At 44.9% G+C, this 25011-nt stretch overlaps 2 protein-coding genes across 2 annotated transcripts in view; one reads left to right on the top strand and one right to left on the bottom strand.

The window, feature by feature from the left end:
- Positions 1–8089, top strand: part of LOC114697856 (nuclear body protein SP140-like) — a 50703-nt gene extending 42614 nt beyond the window's left edge. Inside the window, exon 5 of the mRNA XM_028876190.2 lies at positions 8021–8089. Coding sequence (XP_028732023.2) covers positions 8021–8089 — 69 coding nt within the window. The remainder of the gene's footprint in view (positions 1–8020) is intronic.
- Positions 8090–16325: 8236 nt separating this feature from the next.
- On the bottom strand, positions 16326–24755 carry LOC114697855 (olfactory receptor 11H7-like). Its single transcript, XM_028876189.2, has 2 exons — positions 24271–24755; positions 16326–17499 (listed from the first exon to the last, which is right to left on the bottom strand). The coding sequence occupies exon 2, from the start codon at positions 17474–17476 to the stop codon at positions 16526–16528; it is 951 nt and encodes a 316-aa protein (XP_028732022.1). The 5' UTR covers positions 17477–17499; positions 24271–24755; the 3' UTR covers positions 16326–16525.
- Positions 24756–25011: the final 256 nt, after the last annotated feature.

The following is a 25011-nucleotide window of genomic DNA, read 5'->3' as shown; positions in this document are numbered from 1 at the left end:
TGCCAGCAAGAGTGAGAGCAAGCACTCCCCCCACCCCCGCCAGGGTTTGCTATCTTGGTATAGTCCATTAATCAGAGTATCTGATGCCCAGTAAACATGCAACAAGCATGTGTTGACTGGCTAGTTCTGGTGTGGAAATTGAAAATGGAATGTCGCAGGTGGGAACAGAGAGATTGTGAGGGAAAACTCAGTGTTGTGGGGTATCCACCGGGGAAAACTTCTCGGGACATGGGTTTAAGCCAATAGGAAGTTTTTATTAGCCAGCTGGAGACTATGCTGGGTGTTTGGGATGCCAGGGTAACACTGGGCCTTTCTCAGAGTGAACTTTTGAAGCACAAAACATATATCCTGGGTTGACATACTTCCGTTAATAAGAACAGTTCTCCAAAAGCAGAACTACAGAAACCAAAAGCAAGGTTAGTACATTTAGAGACTTTCCCAGAACAATGGGATCTAATGGATTAAGTCTTTGTTTTCATTTTGGCTGGTGCTACTGTTTACATGCTAAGTTTATGGCCTAATGTTACTTCCATCATGGAGTCAGTTGTGCTAAGGTCTGGGACCCTGTTACATTGGGACTTAAATAGATGTTCCAGAGAAAGGGAGAGGGCTCTGAGGAGGACTTTCTCAATTTTATTTATCAGAGTCTGCAAGACATGGTGAAACACCCAGCAGAAACCTTTTGGGACAAGGTTGGCAATACCAGACTCACACTACAGATCAGATTAACCACACACTTAGATCTGTTATCTTTCAGAAAAATTTTCTACCCAAGCTTCCAAAAGTACATTGCAGGATCAAAAAGGTGAGTGTGATACAACTTCTCATAAGTTCTCATCATATAACTGATTTTATGTGTACAGCATCTTATTTTAGGTATCTCAATGGGCTGGTCATAATTAAAGTCAATCTTCCATCTCCCACTCCCACTGCTAGTTTTTCTTTTTTCTTCTCTTTACCCCTTTCTTGTTATTCCATTGAACATAATGCTAGGTTTTTCCTTGAATGTTGACTCCTTTGAGTCAAGCACTCAAAATAGACCTCTGAGTTATGGTTTAATGATGGATGAAGTGTTTTCTGTTTGTTTGGTTGGTTGGTTGATTGGTTGGTTGGTTGGTTGGTTGGTTGGTTAGTTTAGTTCAGTTTTGTTTTTTCAAGATGAGGTTTCACTGTTGTAGCCTTGGATGTCCTGAAACTCACTTTGTAGACCAGGCTGGCCTTGAACTCATGGAGATCCACCAGCCTCTGCCTCTCGAGTGCTGGGATTAAAGGTGTAGGCCACCAGGGTCTTGAGGATGAAGTTATTTTAAAGCATCAAAATTGAAAACACAAATATGATTATGGAATACATAGAAGCATCCCATAATAATCTTACTTAAAGTTGGGTTTATTGTTTTCCTTAACTTTACTATTTTCTAACTTTAATGGAATCTGATGGAGCAAAAATTTCCACACAGTATTAGATGACTAGACTCACAGCCATCTTCTGTCTTCTGGTGCAAAGTGCATTCATCACTGTCTGCTTCCTGATTGTAGATGAAATGGATGCTCTAGCCACTCTGCTGTCCATGCTTCAAAGAATTGCACCTTCAAGTCATACACCAAGATAAACAGATGTTGAGCGTAGGGTGTGTATGAAACTACATGTCATTTTAGGAGATATGCAACTCTATCTCTTAAATGGTAATGTTTCCTGTTCCTGTAGCAAGAATCAGGAGATTAACCAAAGGAAAAAATGCTTTCATTTTCTTCCTTTTATGCAGTTCAGTACCTCAGCCCATGGAATGGTGCTACCCATGTTCAGGGGTCTTCTCTCCTCAGTTAAATCTTTCTGAAAACATCCCCACAGGTACACCCAGAGGCATGTATATTAGGTGGTTTCAAATCTAGTTCAGGTGACAATGAAGATTAGCTATCATAAGTCCACCCCTTGTCAAACTGACACAAAATATATTATAACATTATACCCTTGGCCCCCATAAGTTAATACCCATAATACAAAATATGTCTTTGTCTATCATCTATCTATCTATCTATCTATCTATCTATCTATCTATCTATCTATCATCTATCTCCCTCCTTCCCTTCTTCTGGTCCCTTCCCTCCTTCCCTCCCCTGTAGATGCCATAGGACTAGCAGCCTCAATTTCATGTTGCCACCATGCCCTCTATTCTGTGATGAGCTAGCTGTCCCTTCAAACCAGGAGCCGAAGGAAACCCTTTCTTCCCTTTTTTGCTTTTGCTCAGGTATTTAGTCATAGCAACAAGAAAATGAATTGGCAACCAAAGGCACAGTCCTTTCCTGGCCCTTCCCATACTTTTCCACCTTCCAATAAGACATATGCACAGAAAATTCTTCCTTGATGGAAAAATTATTTGCCTTTGGGAGGACAATGCTTCTGGAGAGGAAGGTCCTGGGAGATGTGGCTTACAGGAGGGACTGACCTGGGAAGATGTGTACTGCAGTGCCACCCCATTGGCTCTGTTGGAAGAGCTATGCAGTTCCCTTTTCATTTGGGAAGGAGATTCTCCCACTGTGGAGGAAGGCACCAAGTCGGGTAAGAACAGGGCAGAATCAGGACAAATATCTAAGAGTGAATGCTGATAACAACCCAAGGGGACACAGCATTCTTATACACTACAGGTAGAGATGTCCACCCAAGGCATTCTTGGGCTTCCACACACAGGCTTCTCAGGGACTGATAAGCTTCACATGTCACTGGCCACTGTGATTCATAGCCCACTGAAAATTTAAGACTTGGTCCTTTATATCATTTGTAATTTGCATCATTATCTGGCTCATTAGAACCCCGAACCACTGGAACAGTTCATTGACTGGGTTTCTTAGAGGGAAACCATTATTTGACCAATTCAGTGATTACTTTAAAGCCCGATGTCACTGAAACCTGCCTCTGTTTTGTTTTTATTTTCAGACAGGGTCTCACTATGGAGACCAGGCTGGCCTCAAACTCTTAGAGATCAGAATGTCTATTCCTCCACCTCCTGAGTGCTGGAATCAAAGGTGTGCACCACCACGCTCAGCTGAAACCTGCCTCCTTGTATGTCTCCACAAAGGCTCTCTGGGGACTGAGAGCCAGGGAGAGGAACTTGCATTGGGCCAAACAGTTGTTTGATGATACATCTTAGTCTCCTAGGAGATGAAGCATAGGTCCATAAAAGTAGGTATGGGGAAAAGAGATATTTTAAGAGAAACATTTTAGATAGGATGATTTAAACCTATATGTATATAATTTTTGTTTTGTTTTGTTTTTTGTTTTTCGAGACAGGGTTTCTCTGTGTAGCTTTGCACCTTTCCTGGAACTTGCGCTGTAGACCAGGCTGGCCTCGAACTCACAAAGATCCGCCTGCCTCTGCCTCCCGAGTGCTGAGATTAAAGGCGTGTGCCACCACCGCCTGGTTAAACCAATATTTTTTTATCAAAGAATTTAAAAATGAGTGTACCTGTGAGCTCCCTGCAGGTGCATGAGGACATAGTGACAACAGGCGAGGTGAGAGTGAGAAACACATTCGATAGATGGGGTAAAAAGTCCGGAGTGAGAGAGTGGCCTTATATGGCTAAAACATCTTGTTTGGTTTTACTATTTGCATTAGGCTCTGATTTGTTTAGGTGGGAACTCCAAGCACTCTAAGATGCTCCTACCCAGTAGTAATGGTGGCACATGTCTGGAATCCCAGCACATGGAAGGCAGAAGCAGGAAGGTCAGTTCAAGTCCAGCCTTGCTCTCTTTATACAGTGCAGGACCCCAGCCCAGGGAATGGTGCTTCCACCCGAAGGTTGGGTCTTCTACCTTAATTAAACTAATCAGCATAGCCCCTCACAGGCATGCCCAGAGGTAAATAAGTCCTCACAGGTCTACCACGTGGTTTGTCTTCTGGGCGACTGCAGAGCCTATCAAGTCGGCAACATTAGCCGTCACAGGGATATAAGATTTTCAGCCATTTGATTCCTTTGCTCCCTTGTTCTTCCAGAGAGGGAGGTCAGAATATTCTTGACAGTAATGATGAATGCCCATGAGCCTCTGCACTGATGAGAAGGAAAGTGGGTCCGTGTTTCCATGCCAGGGCAGCTTTGCTCTCCTGCTTTAAGGATCTTTTATGGCACTGAATGGCAGCCTTCAGTACTTCCTTTTGTATGGCTATTTTTTTTTAAAAGAAAAAAATAATGACCAGCATACTAATACACCTATTTGGTGTATTTAGTGAACCTTGCTGGAACAGAAAAAAAAAACTTTTAAATAAACTTAAAATAAATGTCCATAGGACTGGAGATGGGATGGACTTGGGAAATGAGAGAGAGTATAGAAATAGGATGGAGTCCCAGGTTTGTGGTGCATGGAGTATGTTATATAAAATGGAAGTGCCAAAGAAAGAGCAGAGTGCAGGAGGAAGATGCACTGTAGTTTAACGGGATGAGTTTGAAGTGCACCTAGGGAGCCCTAGAGGAGACATCGCTGAGCATTAGGACATGTAGGGCTGCAGAGGAGAGATGAGATGCCCTGAAGCTGAGGACACAAAGGGAAACCTGCAGCTGGGGAATGACTCTGATCATATGGACAGACTGGCCAAGGATGGAAACCTAAGGAATTCCATTCTTTGTGTCTGCATAAGGACGAGGAAAAGGATCCAGGAAGGAAAGTGGTCCAGCAGTTGAGGTGATAGAGAAAAACCACCCAGAATGGTGACACATCCTGAAGGCAGAGGTGGCACAGGGCACAGAATGGCTGACCTGTCACCTTGCCTGCTTCCCTTTTTCCCAGCACCCAGTGGTGGACCAGTCCTCAGGCCAGTCTCATGTTTGTCCCTCAGACGGTCACAAGAAAGTAGGAATTCCTTCTAGTTTGAACAGGTGACATAGTGCAGCTCTCTGGGCATGGCTAGCCTATATAAGAAGTCGAAATCCCTGGAGTGCTTCCCAAGACTGTACAGCACTGCCCCACCACTAGAGAGCACTGTGGGGCCCTCCAGACACTGAGGAACTAGGTATCAAAATCCTGCAGTAATCTAGAAGGAACTAGTGAAGCCCTTTAAGGGAACAGGGATGCTCTCAATGGCTCTGTCATTTAACATGTATAACATGAGAGTCAACCAAGAATACAAGCAAGGTCATCGTAAAGTTAAGAGTAGCAAAGAACAGCAAGCCAAACAGTTATGCTTAGGCACATTCGTGGGAAGACACCTTAAGATGGCAAAAGGTCTGTTTTGCTGTTGACCACAAGTTTAAAGCCTCACACCCAGTGTAATGAAAAGGCTGAGATGTACTCTGTGGGGTAGGCTGCAAGAGACCTATGTAGTCTCACTTCTGATTTAACAGGTTGGGTTTGGTAGCAAGTCTAGGCTAAACATCCCACAGCTGGCTCAGACATGCATTCTAGACTTTCCCATTTCCAAGAATGCTTCAGGCGACCTGGGGAAGCTGAAAGACAAGGAGTGCATGAGAAACTACAAATTACAGGGGGGCTTTTGACTGTATAGTGTTTCAAGATTGAATCGGGCATTTTTTTAAACAGGTTTTCACTGTGCAACCCAGGCCAGCCTGGAGCTCACAGATATCCACCTGCCTCTGTCTCTGCCTCTGCCTCTGCTTTTCTGCCTCTGCCTCTACCATGGTGGGAATGAAGATGTGTGCTACCATACCCAGCCTGAGAATTTCCTTCCTTTGCAAGCTGCAAACATTCCATTGTATACTTGTACGCTTATAACACATTTTGTTTAGCCATTCACCTGTGGTGGATAACTTTTTTGATTGACAGGGGGCACACACACCACGGTGTCCCTGTAGGCATCAGGGGACAACTTTATGGAGCCATTTCTCTCCATCTACCTATAAGCGGATTCCAAGGATTAAACTGAGGTCATCAGGTTTCTTGGCAGGCATCTTTATCCAACACGCTATTTCACTGTCCTGTGGTGGATATTTGTGCAACTTCCTCCTGGTATCATTTTCTCTCCATCTGACACAACGGTCTACAAGAAGCAGCTTAATGGAGGAAGGATTTATTCTGACTCACAGTTTGAGGGGACATCCCATCGTGGCAGGGAAGGTATAGTGGTAGAAACCAATCACAGCTATGGTAGCAGGAACAGAAGACTGTTTATTCACATCTTGTCGGTCCATGAAGCAGAGAGACACAGGAAGTACAGCCAACCTATAAACCTCAAGGCCATCCTCCAGGGACTCACTTCCTCCAGCTAGGTCCCAACTTTCAAAGGTTTCATAACCTCCCAAAACATCACTACCAACTGGAGATCCAGTATTCAATGCCTTTGGCATGAGCCTTTGGCAGACATTTTGCAACCAAATAATAACATTCTGTCCTGGCCTCCGTAGGTACATGGTCATCTAATAATGCAAAATATACTCAGCCCAACTTTAAAACTTCCCATAGTCCTAACAGTTTAAATATTATCCAAAAGTCCAAAGTCTCATCTTGAAACTCCAGGTGATCTCTGATCTGTCAGCCCCTGTTAAATCAAAAGGGAATTTACTTCTTTCCAGCATGTTCCAATGGCACAGAACAGACATTCCTGTTACAAAAGGAAGGAATGGGGACACAGCAAGAAAGTATCACACCAAATTAAGACTGAAATCAAATAGGACAAACATGCACACACACACACACACACACACACACACACACACACACACACACATACACACACAATCCTGCAGCTCCATGTTTGGCATCTGGGATTGATAATAACATCATCTGTGCTCCAGTGGACTTGCATAGCCCTGTCCCTCCTGCTCTGTTGCATACATCTGTTGTAGTCTCTTGGGCCATTTCTACCCAGTGCCTGCAGCTTCCCTTGGCAAACTTCCCACATATCTGATCTTCATTGTAATATACACTTCACCTTTACAGCTTCATGCACAACAGCCTCGGGTACTCCTTAAAGAGAATATGACCAAGTGTTGAGATAAAGCTAGGCCTAAGTTGCTCTGTGTTGTGTAGAAGAGTGTGTTGGGTTCTTGTTGTTATTGCTTTCAGAGTGTGTCTTCCCTTGAGAGACTTCACACCTGGTTGGATGTAAGAACAGCACCCTCTGTTTGGCCTGACCTATACAACACAAACTGGCAAATGACTGGGAATAGAAGGGGACTTCTCTATAACTTTTATTAGTAAGCGAGGACCATAGAAGCATATGAGCAAATTAAAATCAAATCAGGAAAACCAAGCCCAAAAATTTATCAGACACACCAGTCTGAGAAAAGCATGTGATTCCCTCATCTGTGCCCTATAAGGAGGACACCTAGCACTGTGATGGTGATAGTCCCCACCAACCTATCAATTGATATGTGTATCAATTGACCAACAGGTGTAGAATTCCTGAATGTCCCAAGAGCTTCGATTCAGCTTGGTCTCTGTTGTTGCCACAGATCACTCAAATTGCCCATCTACCATCCTCCTTTTGATCCATTTGGACCTGCTGTTCAATGAATCTGCTCATCCATTCATCTGGACCTAGTCCTGCCTCTTGGGTTCTACAACTGAGCTCAACTCTACAGCTCAGCCCTGTCCCTGCAGCCGAATACTACAACAGTAACTTCAGCACCTGTCCAGAGAGCTCCATCTCATTTATTATCTCACCCTACAGACTCCCATGCACATTGACACCTTAAATCTTGGTAGCTAGTCTGTAACTTACATATATAGATAGAGGGATAGTGGTAGGTAGAGATTAATGTTACATATATGTGTGATGTGTCAACTGAGTTAATAATTAATATTGCAATAAAGAACACCTGTTTCCCTTGGCCAGGGTTATTAAGGAAAGTGGGAATATCTGACAGATTGCTGTCAGTGAAAGTGCTGTAGCTTCTGAATTTATTATTATTCAATAAAGTCTTATGTTGTAGAAAGACACAAACATGTTTACCTCTGTTTCTGACATAGCATACTCCTGATACCCTACTACACTTTGCCTGGCTTCCATGGCTTTCTGGAACCTTGGTGCAAGCTTTCATGACTCCCTCACTCTTGAGTTTTCCACACTTGCAGAATCAGTACCATGAAGATTCTGGTGCCAAGTTCTGCTGCCAGCTCAAGATGTGGCCTGGCCCCTCTTGAGCAACTCCCACAGCCTTTCTGTGGCTTCGTAACTGAACTGAGAAGACAGTTAGTTAGGCAGCCATTCTTAACAGGGTACTTGAGATGCTGTGATTTTAGACACATTGTCATACCAAGTGAACTTACATTGTTATATTCTGGAACTTCCCATGGGTACATTCTTGTCCTCAAGGTACCTTTCCTATTGTCCTCATGCAAGTCTGAGGTTTCTCCTTAATGTTGCCAATTTTTTAATAATTGCATTTACTTTGTCTACACTATCCCAGAATTTAACTTTAGCTGGCTTTGGGGTCCTTGCCTTATCTTTCCTTTTCTCACCAAATTACACATTTTCCATGTCTTCTTGCCCTCACTCACTGTAAATCTGGGTAAAGGCAGTGAGCAATAACCACTCCCCCCATGTTACACCATCTTGAAATTTTCTTCACTAAACCAATTAGTCTATTATTTTAAAATTCAGTCTCACTTAAATTTTAAGAATGTGGGCTGAAGATAACCAGACTCTGTGCCAAGTGTAACATAAATGACCTCTACTCCAGTTCCTGTTAAAGTCTTTCAGAAACTTTGTAAACCTGGCCTTCACTGTCTACATTCCTACTTATAACCTTGACATTTAATCTCTCACTAGAACAGCCCATTGAACTCTAGCCTACACTGAACTCTAGCCTACAAGGCCAAACTCTTCCCCATTCCTCCCACAGGCCACTTCCTAGTCTCTATAAGTATGGTAGGTAATTTTTTTTTGGTTTTTTTCAAGACAGGGTTTCTCTGTGTAGCTTTGTGCCTTTCCTGGATCTCGCTCTGTTATACCAGGCTGGCCTTGAACTCACAGAGATCCTCCTGGCTCTGCCTCCGAGTGCTGGGTTTAAAGCCGTGTGCCACCACTGCCCGGCAGCATGGTAGGTCATCTATCAGCGACTTCCCTCCTCAGTGTCAGATTTTTGTGGTGGCACACCTGACAAGAGGCAATGCAAAGGAGGAAGCATTAGCTTTGCCTTTTGGTTTGAAGGCACATTATACCATGGCAGGGTAGGCCTGGTCTCAGGGCAACTCTTCACTGTGGTGGCAGAAGCTTAAAGATCCTTGTTTATATCTTGGTGGACCAGGAAATAATATTAAACTACAAATGTGAAGTTCCTGTAAACTGAAGTTCCTAAGGGGAAAAATGTCCCTATGTTAAAGACTCTACAAAGGTGATTGACTGGTTAGAATTTCCATGATAATAGAGAGCTGGAATGTTTCAAGTCTAAGGAAAACTTATCTTGAACCATCTTGTTATTTTGTCTTTTTTTTTTTTTCCAGAGCTGAGGACCAAACCCAGGGCCTTGCGCTTGCTAGGCAAGCACTCCACCACTGAGCTAAATCCCCAACCCCATCATCTGAGGCCTAGAGTGGAGGTTTCCCCTCTTCTCTGTAACTACCTACGTATTAGAAATTTGACTTAATTTATTATGACTTTATTTTGTTTTCTTACTATAAAAATTTCATGAAACTATGCCAGATTGGTACATGGCATTTGGTTCCCAGTTTGTTAAGTCATATTTTACTCCAGAATAAATTATCTCATGTTCCCTTGGAGATGAAAGTTGTGTTTTTGCAATCAGCACCCTCCTCCCCTCAGTGACTATTTCCTTTATTTAGACACTTTTAATTATTTGTTGATGTTATTTACCTGGTACAAGAAAACATGAGGTACAATGAAACCCACTGTAAGAGTTTTTATCAGGGAAGGGAAAGGGTGGAGGTGGGTGGGCCTGCCAAAAAGAAAGGTGCGGGAAGGTGGGGGGTGCTACCTCTGGGGAGAGGAAGAGAGAGCAGGGAGCGGGCAGAGCCTGCTTTCATAGGTCACCTTGTAAATGCGTATATGGGCTTACGTAGCTACACCATGGATACACATAGATTGCATGACCATGCTGCGCACCGATTATGTAGGACATAAGGCCCTGGAGTAACTAAGCATTTTGCCTGACTGCTGACAGCACATGCATGGTCATGTGACTCCAGAAGTTGCTAGTAATAATAGTATCCCACCCTTTTTGTTATTACAAAAAGTAAGGGGTTAGGGTGGCAGGTGAGCGAGAGTGGGGGCACCCTGTCTCTCGGAGCTGCTTCTGGCTGGCTTGGCAGGCGATGGTTAATGTTTTTGGGGGTGTGGGGAAGGGCTTTTCTTCGGGTAGCCAGATGTTTTGAGGTAGCTGATTGTCTTTGCTGCTGCTTTGAGCCCTGTGGGATTGGCCAGCACTGCATGGATCTGACAGCTTGGATCTGACAGCTTGGACCCAACAAGCTGAAGTGGATCTGACTCCTAGATCTCAGAAGAATTTTTAAGTTTAACGAAGGAGACAAATTTTAAGCATATTAAGAAGCAGCCAAAAGGAATTTAAAATCCTGAGCTGGTAGCTATGATATTATAGTGTTTAGTACTCTGCTATCAGAATTTTATTGTTTAGTGTTAAAGTTATGGATTCATATAGCAAGAGCAAGTGAGAGAGAGAGAAATCTGGAACATACTTTCTGTTTTCTGTTATTATCTCTTAGGCTTCACCTATCTGCACCTGAGACAAACCTTAAGGCATCTGTTTCCTTTCATTATTGAGGTGTCACTTCAGCATCCAGGAGACACAGGTGATTGATTGTTGAGAGCATTTAACAGTAATAAACTGCTATATTAAAGCCTGTTTTTATAGAATCCAGACCCTTTTGAGTCTAGGGGTGTGAATACCTCTGGAACGTTACTGTTTCTTGCTGCCTGGGTATATTTGATGGTCCTTGTGCCTCCAGCTCTATGGCTGATGGTGGTCCTGTAACAGAGCTGAGTAGTTAATTAGAAATTTGAGTATGTTATTAGAGACACAGAGGGAAACTGATGAAGCAGAATGTGGTTGGTAGAGACAGGAGAACTCGGAGAGGGAATCAGGAAGAAAAGCCATATGAGGTTCCCAATCCAGTGGGATTGAGTATGGTTTTGGGATGAAACCTCATTTTTCTGGAATTGGAGACAAGGCAGTTGATCTCCGCATCCTCTGGAACCTAAGAGAGCAGGGCCCTGTTTGTGTCGCCATGGGTTAGGGGTGGGGTAAAAGGCTAGGAGGAGGAGAGGAGCTGCTGGTGAGTCTGGGGTCAGGTGAATGGGGGAAGTAAATGAAATGGAAGCTCCTACTTTGGCTAAAACATCTCTTCCCATTAGGGGCACAGGGCAAGTTGGCATGACCAAAAAATGTGTAAGAGAGATACCCCTGAAAATACAATTAAGCAGGGTAGGTAGGGATGTCCCCCTACCCTGACAATAGGGAGACGAGAAGGAGAGGTGGGTTCCCAAAACTCTCTCAGGACCAAATACGTGGCCCCAGTGTCCACAAGGAAGGAAATGGATCACCCTGATACTGTAATGGCTCCCTAGGCTCCCGATGGGAGATGACAGCTGTTAGGCCAGAGCCAGGGCACCTTCAATCATCCATGGCCAAGCCTAGAAGGCTGGCTGGAGGGTGGACTGCATTTGATGTCCCCATGCCACAAGGTGCACATGGGGTCAGTCAACTGACCAATGTCCCTCTTGGTGGCACTTTGGACATGGTTCCAGTGGTCCCCCCCCCATGGGGCAGGGCAAGTGCAAGCCCAATGGCCTTCTCAACCACATTTAAAACAAGGGCCTCGGGGACCTCAGGCAGCCAGTCAGATGGCCTTGGCCAGCACTTGGTATTCCTGTTTATGGACTTTCTCAACTCTCCCATGGTACACCTTAAATGCCAGTTCTAAGACTTCTGCCTGTGGGCCCAGGGTTCCTCTCTCCAGATGCTTAAGTTTGGCCCTAATGTTGGGGAAGCTGGGTCATATGGAGCTGTCTGCCCTCTGGGCTCTCAGGGTCTAGATTAGTGTATTGTAAGAGGGCCTTTGTAAGTCATTCTAGAAATTGAGATGGATTCTCTTGTCTGTCCTGAACTATGTCTTGAAGCTTTTCATAGTTTACTGATTTGAGGGCAGCCTTACGAAGACCTGCTAGGAGATAGGTCATAAACTGATTCCATAAGTGAGATTGATAAGTCATATGGCAGTTCTGTGTTTAAGCTTTGTGAGGAAACTCCATACTCTCGTCCATATTCTTACACATTTTACAATACTAATCAATGGTCCGTTTTCTCTAAGACCTTGCCAACACATTGTCTTCTGTTTGGTTGGTTGGTTTTGGTAGTGGCTAACCTAATGGATGTAAGGTGATTATCTCCAATAATACAAACCTTTTTGATAGTTTTCACCTCCAAAGGATAATCTCAATTATTAAACATGAGCAGTAGGATAATATCCCACACTCTCCAAAATATACCCTCCTTCTAATTATCAGAAACTTAGGATTTATGACTTTCTTTACTTACTATAAAAACTTTTCTGTTTGTTTGTTTGTTTGTTTGTTTGTTTGTTTGTTTTTATAATGCTTGGAGTCAAATTTATGGCCCATGTATACAAGGAAAGTCTATCAATGACTGGTGTTCTCAGCCTAAGTGTATATTACATGGGTATGTTAACCATATTAGGATAGTTACATTATTAAGGTTGCAGATGGTATTAAGCTTGGTGGCAGGTTTCTTTCTCATTGTTCTAGGATCTCATTATGACATCTTCATACCTATCCTGACTGGTTTTATGTCAATTTGACACAAACTAGAGTCATCAGAGAGGAGGGAGCTTCATTTGAGAAAATGCCTCCAAAGAAGCTGGCTGTAGGCAATCTTAGGGATTGATGTGAGAGGGCCCAGCCCATTGTGGATAGTACAATCCCTGGGCTGGAGATCCTGGGTTCTATAAGAAAGCTGGCTGAGCAAGCTATGAGAAGCAAGCCAGTAAGTAGCACCCCCTCCATGGCCTTTGCATCAGCGCCTGCCTCCAGGTTCCCTCCAAGTTTGAGTTCCTGCTCTGACTTCCCTCAGTGATGGACTGATACCTGGAAGTGTAAGCTGAAATAAACCCTTTCCTCCCCAAGTTGATTTGGTCATGGTGTCCCACCACAGCAATAGAAACCCTAACTAAGACAATACCTGCCCCTCGGACTGATTTCCTTTCTTTTCCCAAGTAGTTCATGCTTCTGCTTTTTTATGACATGCTCTATGGTTCCGGTGTCTCCAGATTGCCTGTGAGTCCTTTAGGGTTGGAAGAAGGGGCGATGGAAGGTTGGGGGGGGGGCAGGGAGAGAAGACCATCTGTATCAAAGGCAGGTGTCTGTGCGTTAGGTAGGAAAATTGCTGGTGACTCTGTCTCTAACAGCAATTTGTGGCACTTCTTTCAGAGTTTGCCTCTCTGGATCATTGTCTCAGTGGATGCTTCTTACTCAGTCTCCACCCTCTCCTTCACAGTACTCTCTAGTCCTTACCCTCTCCTTCACAGTACTCTCTAGTCCTTACCCTCTCCTTCACAGTACTCTCTAGTCCTTACCCTCTCCTTCACAGTACTCTCTAGTCCTTACCCTCTCCTTCACAGTACTCTCTAGTCCTCACTCTCTCCTTCACAGTACTCTCTAGTCCTCACCCTCTCCTTCACAGTCAAGGCCTGACTTTCTCAGGCAATTGGTTCAGACTTTCAAAAATGAAAATGTTGGGCTGTCAAGATGGCTCAGCAGGTAAACCATTTGCCTCAAAAGCTTGATGACCACAAAGAGGAACCTACATAGTAGTGGAAGAAAGAACTAATTTTTTTTTTAAAGATTTATCTTATTATATATACAGCATATGTAACTGCAGGCCAGAAGAGGGCACCAGATCTCATTACAGATGGTTGTGAGCCACCATGTGGGTGCTGGGAATTGAACTCAGGACCTCTGGAAGAGCAGTCAGTGCTCTTAACCTCCGAGCCATCTCTCCAGCCCGAAAGAACTAATTTTTAACAGTTGTCCTCTGACCTACACACAACACACACACACACACACACACACACACACACTTCTTCTCAATTTTTTAAGAGAAGTGATTACTCTGTGCCAAAAAACATATGCAAAAAATGTTATGAGAATTGCAAGATTTAGAACCTTCTAGGCTTACATAAGTCTTTTCTCAACCTCCATTTTTCTCATTTGTAAATCAAGAATTATTATGTCTACATTACAGAATTGTTGTGTGCTACAGGCCACAGGAATATGAAATAGAGATTCAGCTGTATATGATAAAGCTATACCCAGAAGGATCAAGGAATCCTTCTGGGTGAGAAGCCAAGTATCAAGGAATATTTGGTGTTATTTGGCTTTTAATATATCAGCTGTCTTGTGCTTAGCAATTTCATGTGTGTTCATAACTTCCCCAAGAACTTTTTGTTTTGTTTTGTTTTGTTTTTCGAGACAGGGTTTCTCTGTGTAGCTTTGGAGCCTATCCTGGAACTCACTCTGTAGACCAGACTGGCCTCAAACTCACAGAGATCCAACTGCCTCTGCCTCCCGAGTGCTGGGATTAAAGGTGTGTGCCACCATCGCCCAGCTCCCCCAAGAACTTTTAACAGTGTATTTTACCTGGAATTCTTCTCAAGCATCCTAGGCCAAAATGGCAAATAGACCAACTGCTGTCTCCTGAATTAAGGTAAACACCCTTATGGAGACACTGCCTGTCTCCTAAGCATAGCTTTGTTTCTTGTGCAAATGAAGCTCAGACCCTCCTTTCTTTCACAGCCCAAGAGGTATTCCAGAGCAATTGACTCTGAACAAAAGGGTTTTTTTTGCATACCAGGTGCAATGTAGCTATGAGGCAGGTTTCCTATCTCTGAGCAGTCACCCTCCTTGCCAGTATATGGCAGCATAGGAAAATGGAGGCAGTTTTATTTTAGTGACTTATAGACTCCTCTACCTAATCACCTATAAGATTGTAGTTTGAGCACCTAACCACTTATAAGACTATATTTTGAGCTCATAAATTCCCTTTCTGAGTTATTACAGGCCTTATCTAACCCTACCTCCTCTATTCACTCCCCTTTTGGGTTGCAAATGAAGCTGGCTATCACTGCTCTTGTAAGGACGTTGGAAGTTTGCACTGAATTAGAAGAGTCAGGCTGCTGGTAAGGGAGAGACCAGTTCCGGTAGAGGAACAAGAAGGAACCACAATGGAGAAGAATAAGGATGAAGATGAGGACAGAGATGGAAAAGAGTTAGAGTTGTGAGAGGACAGGAAGAGAAGGGACAAAGAGGAGCTAAGTATAAGAACAGAAAAGAAGCTGTGTAGAGAGAAAAACTGACTCAAAAAAATAAAGCGTATGAACTAAAGAGTTTTGTGTACATAGATTAGTTTAATATCATCAAAGATTAGATTATCAGCTGGTCGTAGATTCTTCCTGGACCCATGAGAGGGCTATGGAGGGGCTGGACCCTCCATAGACCCAGTTAGTTGTGAGGATTTGACATAGTGTAAAAATCCTATATAGTGTGAGGAACATAATGCCCAATAGTGTCTTTTGTTTCTGTTATTATTATAATCTATAAATAAAACTAAGTGTAGTAAGAGAAGATCCCCAGGTTGGCTCATTCAGTCCTCACTCCCTCCCCGTTGTGAGGTAACTTCCCATACTGCCAAATCAGTAAAACTAAGAACTACATTTCCCAGACTCCTTTGCTTTTGGGTCTCAGTGACCAGTTAGGTTCCACCAATTACAGGAGAGTATGTGTCGAATAGAACACAGGTGGAGGTAAAACCATCTTGTTGATCTTTCTCCTGACAAAGTTGGTAAGCTGTGAGTGCCCAGGGCATACAGCTGCCTGGCCTACCTTGACTTGACACCAATCACTGGGGTCCCTGACTTCTCTTTCCTCCGGCCTCTCCAGTGACTTCATTATCATGTGACTTATTTGGCCCTTTCAGCTATCACACTCAGGCACAGCACAGCAGGCCATCGGAAGTGCTGAAGGGTTTACAACACGCCCCCCACGGTCCCATTTACCAGGCGGACACTTCCGCCTAGCCATTTCCGGGTCAAAGCGTCTCTTGTAGCCAGGATACCCGGCAGACCCGGACATCTCCGCCTAGCAAGTTCCGGCCAAGGCATCTCGCGTGACCAGAATCCGTGACGTTACATGGCTACGTAAGCGTGTTACGTGACCATGTGATCTACGCACATGTGTGGAGTAGTGACGTGACCTGGCCACGCCCCCAGCCGGTTTTTAAAGCGGAGCGCCATATTCCCAGTTCTCTCTTCTCTCCTCTTCCTCTTCTCCATGCACGTGTCTCTCCCACAGGCCTGTGCACTCTCTACCCCTGTATTTCTAATAAACTCTTATAAGCGGATTCTGTCGTGTTTCGTGACGTTTCCTTGCAGGGTAAGAACACAACGCAGCTAAATAACTAACAAGTGCTCATCTGGGTTTCGAGTTATAGCACGAGCTGACCTCACCGAGATGCAGCAGAGAAGTCTCAGTACTTTCAAAATCAAATCAAAGCAACAGTTTTGGGTTGCACACAAGGTGAGTTCTCAGCCCTAGCTGACACACCTATCAAGTCTGGAGTTACTCTGAAGAACTAAAGTTTTGTGTAAGCCAGCTCCCTGCTGCTTCTTCTGACAGCGAAGCCAAGGGTACAATCTTCTCTGCAGGTCTCTGTTGCAGAGTCCATAGACCAAAGGGTTGAAACACTGTGCAAATGCGAAGACACCAAAAAGCACCAGATTTAAAGCAAAGAAAAACGATCCGCACTGCTTTCCCAAACCTATAAACATTAGGGTGGGTATCACGTGTAAGCTGATCTGCAGTAGATGAACGAGGACAGTTCTCCTGGCCTTGATGTTTGATCTGTTAAAATGGCCAGCCTGCTTCCCTTCTCGGTATATCAGATAGTAACTCACAAGAATGACAGATAAAGGAAGGACAAGGGAAAACACGCCGATGACTCTGGCAGGCGTACCATTCAAGATCACAGGACAGAGCGGGGCAGACTGGAAAACAGAGGCTGGGGTAGGGTTAGTGCCCTCTATGAGGAATAAGCCAACATTCTTGAGTATAACAGTGGTCCAGGACCCAGCCAGAATCCTGTACTTGGCAGAATCTACAAAGGACGGGGAGTTCAGGGGATAACAAATGACAAGGTAAGTGTTGAGAGCCATCAAGGCCAGAGTAAGGAGGATCCCTTCTCCCACACTTAGCTGTGCCCCAAATACCAGCCAGCACAGCAGCAGGGGGCTGTTGGCCAGCAAGGCTCGCATTCCTTGGAAGACGACCCCCAGGCCACAGTAGGAGGAGATACACAGCAGGTGATGGCAAAGGAGGACCAGTCGGACCTCTTTCCTCAGCTGCAGATTCTGTGACACTATCGCAATAATGACAACGGTGATGGATGTGGCAATGGAGAAAGCCACCGCGTACACAGAGGCCTTCACGGTTGCCTCCAGTCTCAGCCAGTCAGATATGTTGCAGTGCTCAGAGGACAAGTTCATGGTCTTGGGGGCTGGCTTGGCTCCTGGAAGAGAGAAAGACAGAAATGGGTGACTCTGCCTGAAGCTCCTTTTGGGCTTTCCAGCTCCAGTCTGTGTTCGGGTACAAGGACTAGACAGTACTTTTCTCCAAGGGGATGATGACTTTTAGATAGTATTGATGGAGCTCAAGGAAGCTAGAGAAATCATGTAGGTCTTCCTTTACTTTGGGAAGAGGTATCTGTGTAAGTCATGGACAGAAGGCTGGAAGATGTATCCTGAGTATTGAAATGGGTCAAAAGCAAAGCTAACGCATGTGTGTCCTTTAACATCAAGACCATAAAGCAGAATGACTTTCTGCTAAGCGTGTGTTAAGATAGTGCACGCAAAGGTCTAAGGAGTTAAGGTCAGAGCTGTGAGGAAGGTGAACAAGTCATTAGCTGAGAGCCTTCCCTCCTTTAGGTCCCTAAGATATGAGGAGGAGACTAACAGTGATGGACTACAGTCATGGGTGGCCCTGAGTGCTTTCTAGGAAGCCAACTATTCTCATAGCATTCTCCTCAGTTTCCCTGCGTGTGTTTCATGTCTCACAAAGTGGTTTTATTATACACTTTTTACAAATGAGAAAATGAAGCTTAAGAAAGCTAAAGGCTTGAGAATCCCCCAGAAGCCCATGTGCTGAAACTTTAGTCCCCAGGACGGCCCTATTGGGAGATGGCAGAACCTGTGAGATAGAGGCCTGGGGCTGGGGATGCAACATGGTAAACAGAGTGCTTACGCTCCATGCACACAGTCATGGGTTTGACCCCACCACTGACTAAAGCATGTGTGGTAGGTACACATGCCTGTAATCCCACCCTGGACAGGAAAATTCAGTTTAAGATCATCTTTGCCTACATAGGAAGTCTGAGGCAAAACTGGAATTTATGAGACCCTGGAGGGAACAATGAAGGAAGAGACAAAGGAGGTGTAGGGTCTAGAGCAGAGGTTCTCATTCTGTGGGTCACAACCCCTTTGGGGGTCAAACAATCCTTTCACAAAGGTCGCCGAAGACCATCGGAAAACATAGATTTTGCATTACGATTCATAACAGTAGCAAAATTACAGTTATGAAGTAGAAATGAAATCATTTTAGGATTGGCCACAACATAAGGTACTGTGTTAAAGGGCCAAAGCATTAGGAAGGTTGAGAACTACTCACTCACATCTTTAAGGACCAACTCTGAGCTGGGCCCACAACATCAGTCCCTCCTCTACCCCAGAACCTCTCATGTGATCTCACTGTCCCAGTCCAGTCCCTGCTAATCTGAACAGAACTCCGTCTGTCTAGCACAGAGCCTGCTCTGTCTGACCAAGCTCTCTCTCTTATACCCTGCAATCAGTCTCTGGGTTCCAGACACAAGGAGGCTAGTGCTGGCCGAATAGACAGTGGTCAAGACCTTCCTGTTAGCTAGAGCCTCCCAACAATACATATGCACACACACACACACACACACACACACACACACACACACACACACACACACACACACACTCACACACACACACTCACACACACACACACACACACACACACACACACACGATCTCACACACACACACACACACACACACACACACACACACACGCTCACACAGGCATACACACATACACACATACATACATACCTGGGCTCACCATGGCCAGGGGTACCCATTGATAAGCTACATTCTCTGGCATTTGATCCTGCTTGCCACCCTTCATTTTACCCAGAATCTCAGCCATCCCTGCTGGTTTCCTCCATGGTACTCAGCAGTACCTGCTTGAGGTATCTCATGTCTGGCACAAACCTGCTCCGTTCCTTTTATGCCATGCAGTCAGCCATGATCGGGGCTTTAGCCAACTGTGTTCCAGGACTCCAAGCCCTGTCACTGTGCACTCTGTAGAATGAAAATACTAAAAACTGCCCCCACCCCCTCAAATAAATGCAGTTGCAGCTGCCATCAAGGCTGAGTTGCCCATCCCCCACCCCTAATCCAAAATAGCTTCTGGGAACTACTGTTGGTGAGACCAACTGGGGACCAAGAGGTTTCTTCATTTGTCTGATGTGTTTAGCACATGAATCAACACGACACACTGTTTTGTCACTGTTCTCAATCAGCCTTTCCTGAGAACTGACAGAGACAATACCTAATCCTGAACAGTGGGGACAGATGGTGAAACAGTCACTGGCCCACAAAAACGTATTGTTCAGTGGATGATGTGGATTCCAGTTTAATCAAATAATGAGGCACCAAAGACCTCATGTATAGCTTTACTTACTTACTAAATCAGTAAGAAAGCCAGGGGCAGTGTGGGAAGTTGTGCAGAAAGCAAAGCAACTGCCCTGGTTAGCTGTAGTCAGAGAAGTCTTCCTGAGGAATGGGACTTAAATCGAGCCTTTCAAGGGTTGTATCCAGAGTGAAGCAGGGCGGAGCTCCAGCAGGGCAGGGAGAGCGATGCAGATTCCAAGCAAAGCAAGACAGCCCGGGCTGAGGGAGAGCCACACCTCAATTTCAGAGGATAATGAATGAGCCGACAGCCCAGGGCTAAAGCCATTTTGTAAGCAAGAAGGAGACAGGCATGAGTAAAATTAAGAGCAGTACATGTCTGAGGTGGAGCCCAGATGAGACGCCTCCATTCACCTGCAGACCGGCAACCCGGCCAAGGGGTGGGTGGGGCTCTGTGGACACCACCACCAGAGTAAGTGGCTTAGAACGCTTTGGGTGACTAGAGTTAGAAATCTTCGGAATAAAGGAAGGAAGGTTTTATCGCTTATTATGAGACCCCAGGAAGATTAGCAATTTCTTTAGGATCACACAACCAGAGACTCTCCCTTCTTCTCGGAGGCACATTTGCATATCAAGAGCTCTAGCAATGAGGCTCAAATAATCTGCTTCATCTGCTGACCTATTCAGGGGCAGCTCTTAGGGCTTTGTCCTTTTTCTGAAATTTTAAAATAAGGAACACCTGTTTCCTTTCAGCACAAAGAAATAAGACTTTGGAGCCAAAAGACTTCAGTGAATTCTTACATCTACAAATTCCCTGACAGAATCAGGACCAGCCACTCTTCTGAAGAAAAAAAAAGTCCGTGTTCTGCTGGGAGATGGAGACAGGAAGATCTTATGTTTGTCCTCAGCTGTACAGCAGTTGGGAGGTAACCTAGGTTCACAAAATTCTGTCTCAAAAAACAAAATGGGGGGTTGCCAGGGAAACTGGAGCAGATAACACAGGCTCTTCCACAGAGGGTAACCACTGCCTTGGTCTCCTCATGGGCTCTGGGCATGGAGCTGAGAGCATTCCCCGCTCCTCTGACCTCTGAGCAGACAGCCAGTCCCCAGCAGACACCAACTCCAGATAAAATCCAAGTTAAAGACTAGGCAGATGACACCCCAGTGACTGCTTGCTGTGAGGCAGCTTCAGGAAATGCTGGGATCCCCAATCCACACAATAACCTATGAAGTCAACACTGCCATTTCCCGAATTTTTTTTCAGAAAAGAAAAGGAAGGGAGAGAAGGAGGGAGGAAGGAATGCAGGCTGAGGATAATTAAGTCCTGACAGTGACTTTGGAATTTATAGGGGCGATCCAACTCTAGGACCCACTCTCTGTGCTCCAAACCTGGTGCCCCAAGCCACTGGTGACTGACATTTAACGGATACGAAGGGCAATCCTCACATCCTATCACTTGGTCTTCCCAAAAGGCTGGAGAGACTGAGACCAGTGGAATTCCCATCCCTCTGTCAGGAAAGAGAGAGGACAATGATGTAAAGAGATTTGTTGTCTGATGGGCACCTCCTATGCCTGGTCCAGTTCTTTCTAGAAGAGGTAACTAGGACATGCAAATTGATTCCAGGAGTGCCCCCATTGAGAGAAATAACCACATGAAGAGATAAGAAGAAGGTAGTCATCTGCAAGACAAGGAGAGCAGGCTCAAAGGATATGTGGGTGTTGATGCTAGCACCAATTTGTGCAGAAGTTCAAGTACACTAACGCAGCTTCCATCTATTTCTAGAGTGGCTTGCCGTGGTCTGCTAGCCTTCCCAGAACCCAGATAGCCAAGAGGGCTCAGTGGGTAAGGGAGCTTGCCATTAAAGCCAGGAAGACCTGTGTTCAATTCCCAGGACCCACATGGTGAAAGGAGAGAACTGACTCTTCAAAGTTGTCCTTTGACCTCCACATGTGTACTATGGCACATCCATGCACAACTACACAAAATAAATAAATAAACATATTCCTCCTGGAACCCACACATGGGGACTCCTGAAGGGGGAAGACTGTGAACTCTGAGGAGGGGAGGGCCTTTTTTTGTTGAGTATTTAAGATCAGTTGGGCAGTGGCTGCCACCAAGGTCAGGACCAGTATCCAACTCATCACCAGTAAGGGAAAACCCATGTGCAGAGGAAATAGGGTAGAAGTGATTTTCCTTGCTCAAATCTATTGGCAGAAGGCCAATGAAGAGAATGGGTCCTTCTAGAATGGTTCCTAGAGTCTTCTCTTCTTCCATAGCCAACATGCCCTCCTCCTTTTAAGTTATATCTTTCTTGTTCTACAGACTTTTCTTCTTTGGTCTTTGTCTTGCTTTGTCTCTTTCGTTTGTTCCTTCGTTCTTTCTGTCTGTCTGTCTATCTCTATCTATCTATCTATCTATCTATCTATCTATCTATCTATCTATCTATCGAGACAGGGTTTGCTGTACAGCCCAGGCTAGCCTTGAACTTGCATCATGATCCTCCTACCACTGCTCTGGAGAGCTGGGGATCCAGGTATATACTACCACACAGGGCTTCTTTGGTATTTTGAAAATAACTCTAGGGGTAATCACAGCACTCAGAAAGCTGAGGCAGGAGGACTGAGGAGAGTTCAGGGTCAGTCTAACGTGTACAGTGAAACCAGGTTTCTAAAGAAAGAAGAAAAATCACCCACTGTGAAGCTTCTGCCTTCTCATTGAGTGCAAGAGGAGAGGGCAGGAGCCAGTGTTTTCTAAGCTCACAGAGGTGACATGAGGTCCGAGTTTAGTCACAGGCCTCCTTAGGAATATGTGCTGACCTCAAAGGACAGAAAAATGACATTTCCTGGCAAACGGCTGCCCAGGCACCCGCCTTTTCTCACAAACACCACCTTCCTTTTTCTCCACTGTTTCTGATCAGAATTTGGGTCTGTGATCAGTCTCTGAACTGCTCACCAGGCGCATTATTCTAGAGGCTCACTGCTTTAATGGGCTGTCATCCTTTCCTATAATACTTACGTCTAAAACACACCTAAGACCTTAGGGGTCTGGGGAGATGGCTCAGTCAGGAACCCAAGTAAAACTGCCAGGCATGGTGGTGACTCTTGTAATCTCACCCCTGGGGAGACTTCGCCTTGATGACAATGGTGCCTACAGTAAATTTGAAAACGAGACACAAGCCAGATATGACAGTACACACCTAGAACCCCAGCCGTCAGGGTCAAGAGAGGGAGAGTGGGCAGAGGCAGGTCTCTGTGAATTCTAGGCTGGCTTGATTTTCATTGTGAGTTCCAGGCCAGCCAGGGCTACATATGCCCTGTCTCAAAATAAATAAAAATCAAATAAACAAATAAAGCACAAATTTTCCCAACTATACAGTCTTCCAGGGAAGGCAGTGGGGGGCTGGGAGGTGAATAAGGGGAAATGTCACTGTAGTGATTGCCTCAACTCAAGTGTTCAATACTTTAGAGGAGAGACCTAATCTTCCTAAGAGGGTCAGAAAAGATTATTCCTGTAGAAGGGCTGGCATGTAGCTTGGTTAGCAAAGTGCTTGCCTATCATGTGCTAGGCATCATGGGTTCAATCCCCAACAACACATCAAACCATACAGGATAGCCATGTCTGTAATCCCAGGACTCTGGAGGTAGAGGCAGGAGGATTGGAAGTTTAAGGTCAGCCTTAGCTACACAGTATGTTCAAGGCCAACCTGGGCTTCATGAGACCCTGTCTGAAATAAACGAAACAAAATGGCAAAAAAGAGATGGGAAGATGGCTCAGAAGTAAGGTGTTTTCTACCAAGCCTGACAGCCAGATCCACATGATAGAAAGAGGGAACTGACACACACACACACACACACACACACACACACAACACACACACACACACACACACACACGCACGCACAATAGATAGATAACATAAGAATTAGTTTTTAAAAATTTTTAAAGAATTTCCATAAGTCATGACCCTTGAAAAATGCAAAGGTTCATCTATCCAGCTTGCTGGCCTGCTTATCACGTATATGAGTACTTTTGGCGGTTTGGTTTGGTTTGGTTTGGTTTTTCAAGACAGGGTTTCTCTGTGTGGCTCCAGCTATCCTGGAACTCATTCTGTAGACCAGGTTGACCTCGATCTCCAACTCAGAGATCTGCCTGCTTCTACCTCCCAAGTGCTGGTATTAGAGGCATGAGTCACCACCACCTGCACTTTTGGCTATTTTAGATGCTACGAATACAACACCCAACAAGCAGAAAAGGTCTCCAACTGGCTGCATTTCTACTCTGGATATGATATATTAACAGGAAACATGAACATGGTCCTTTGACCTTCTACCTCTTCTCCTCTGCATGGATTCTCCTACTGACACCAGAGTGCCTCGGTTGTTCAGCTTGGAGTATTTCGATCCTTTTGGTAAGTACAGCTCTCAAAATGACACTAAAATACAAGTTCACTTCAGTAAGATGACTCCAGAAGGGTCTGGTCAACTCTGTAGAGCTGAGACTCAGCTTCAAGTAGAAATCAAAATAAGACTTTCAGTGCCTGGCCAGACATGAGAGCCCTTCACCTTACCTCACCACCAGATCCTTTCTGCCAGTCCAACCAGTAGTGAGTTGCGTTTTCCAGGAAGAGACTTTGGAAACAGCAGCAAGTCCAAGGAAGAACTTACAACAGCTGGTGCCTAACAGTTGGAACCAAGTTCCCTGAGCCATCAAATCTGAGGTCAACTGCCACAGTGTCTGCAGCCAGAGTCACAATGTGAGTCAAGACATCCGAGAAAGCCAGAGACAGCTCTGCTCTGGCCACTTCCTCAAAGAAAGCTCAGCACCCTCCGTCTGAGGGAGTGGAGGAACTCAAGCTGCCGTCATTTCTGCACAGAGGTGTCCCTCTGACTACACATGTGGCCTCTGTGCCCTTTCCAGGCTCTGGACCCACTGCGTGGTATCTAGAGATGACTAAAAATGTGTGTGTGTCTGGAGTAAGCTGAAATGACTTCTCCACACTATTACAGGGGAAATTCAAGCCACTGGACCTGGTGATTTTAAAGCCCAGTTATTACAACAGCCACAATGTTGTAACAAGGGCAAGAGAAAGACAGTTCAGAGCTTCTGTGAGGCTTGGCCAGTACTTCCTGATTGCCGACACCTCTTCCTCACAGACAAAGCCTTTCTCTTAGAAGTTGTTCAAGTAATATGCTTGTTGTGCAAAAATGTAAAATACAGATGACAGGCATTTTTTTAAAGATAAGGATTTCCCCCTAATATCCCCATTTGAAGATGAGCACTAAGGACATGTGACATATATCCTGTGCTC

Source organism: Peromyscus leucopus, chromosome 13 (genome assembly GCF_004664715.2).
Source record: "Peromyscus leucopus breed LL Stock chromosome 13, UCI_PerLeu_2.1, whole genome shotgun sequence".
Classification (NCBI taxonomy): domain Eukaryota; kingdom Metazoa; phylum Chordata; class Mammalia; order Rodentia; family Cricetidae; genus Peromyscus; species Peromyscus leucopus.
This window is presented reverse-complemented; position numbering and strand designations above follow the sequence as displayed.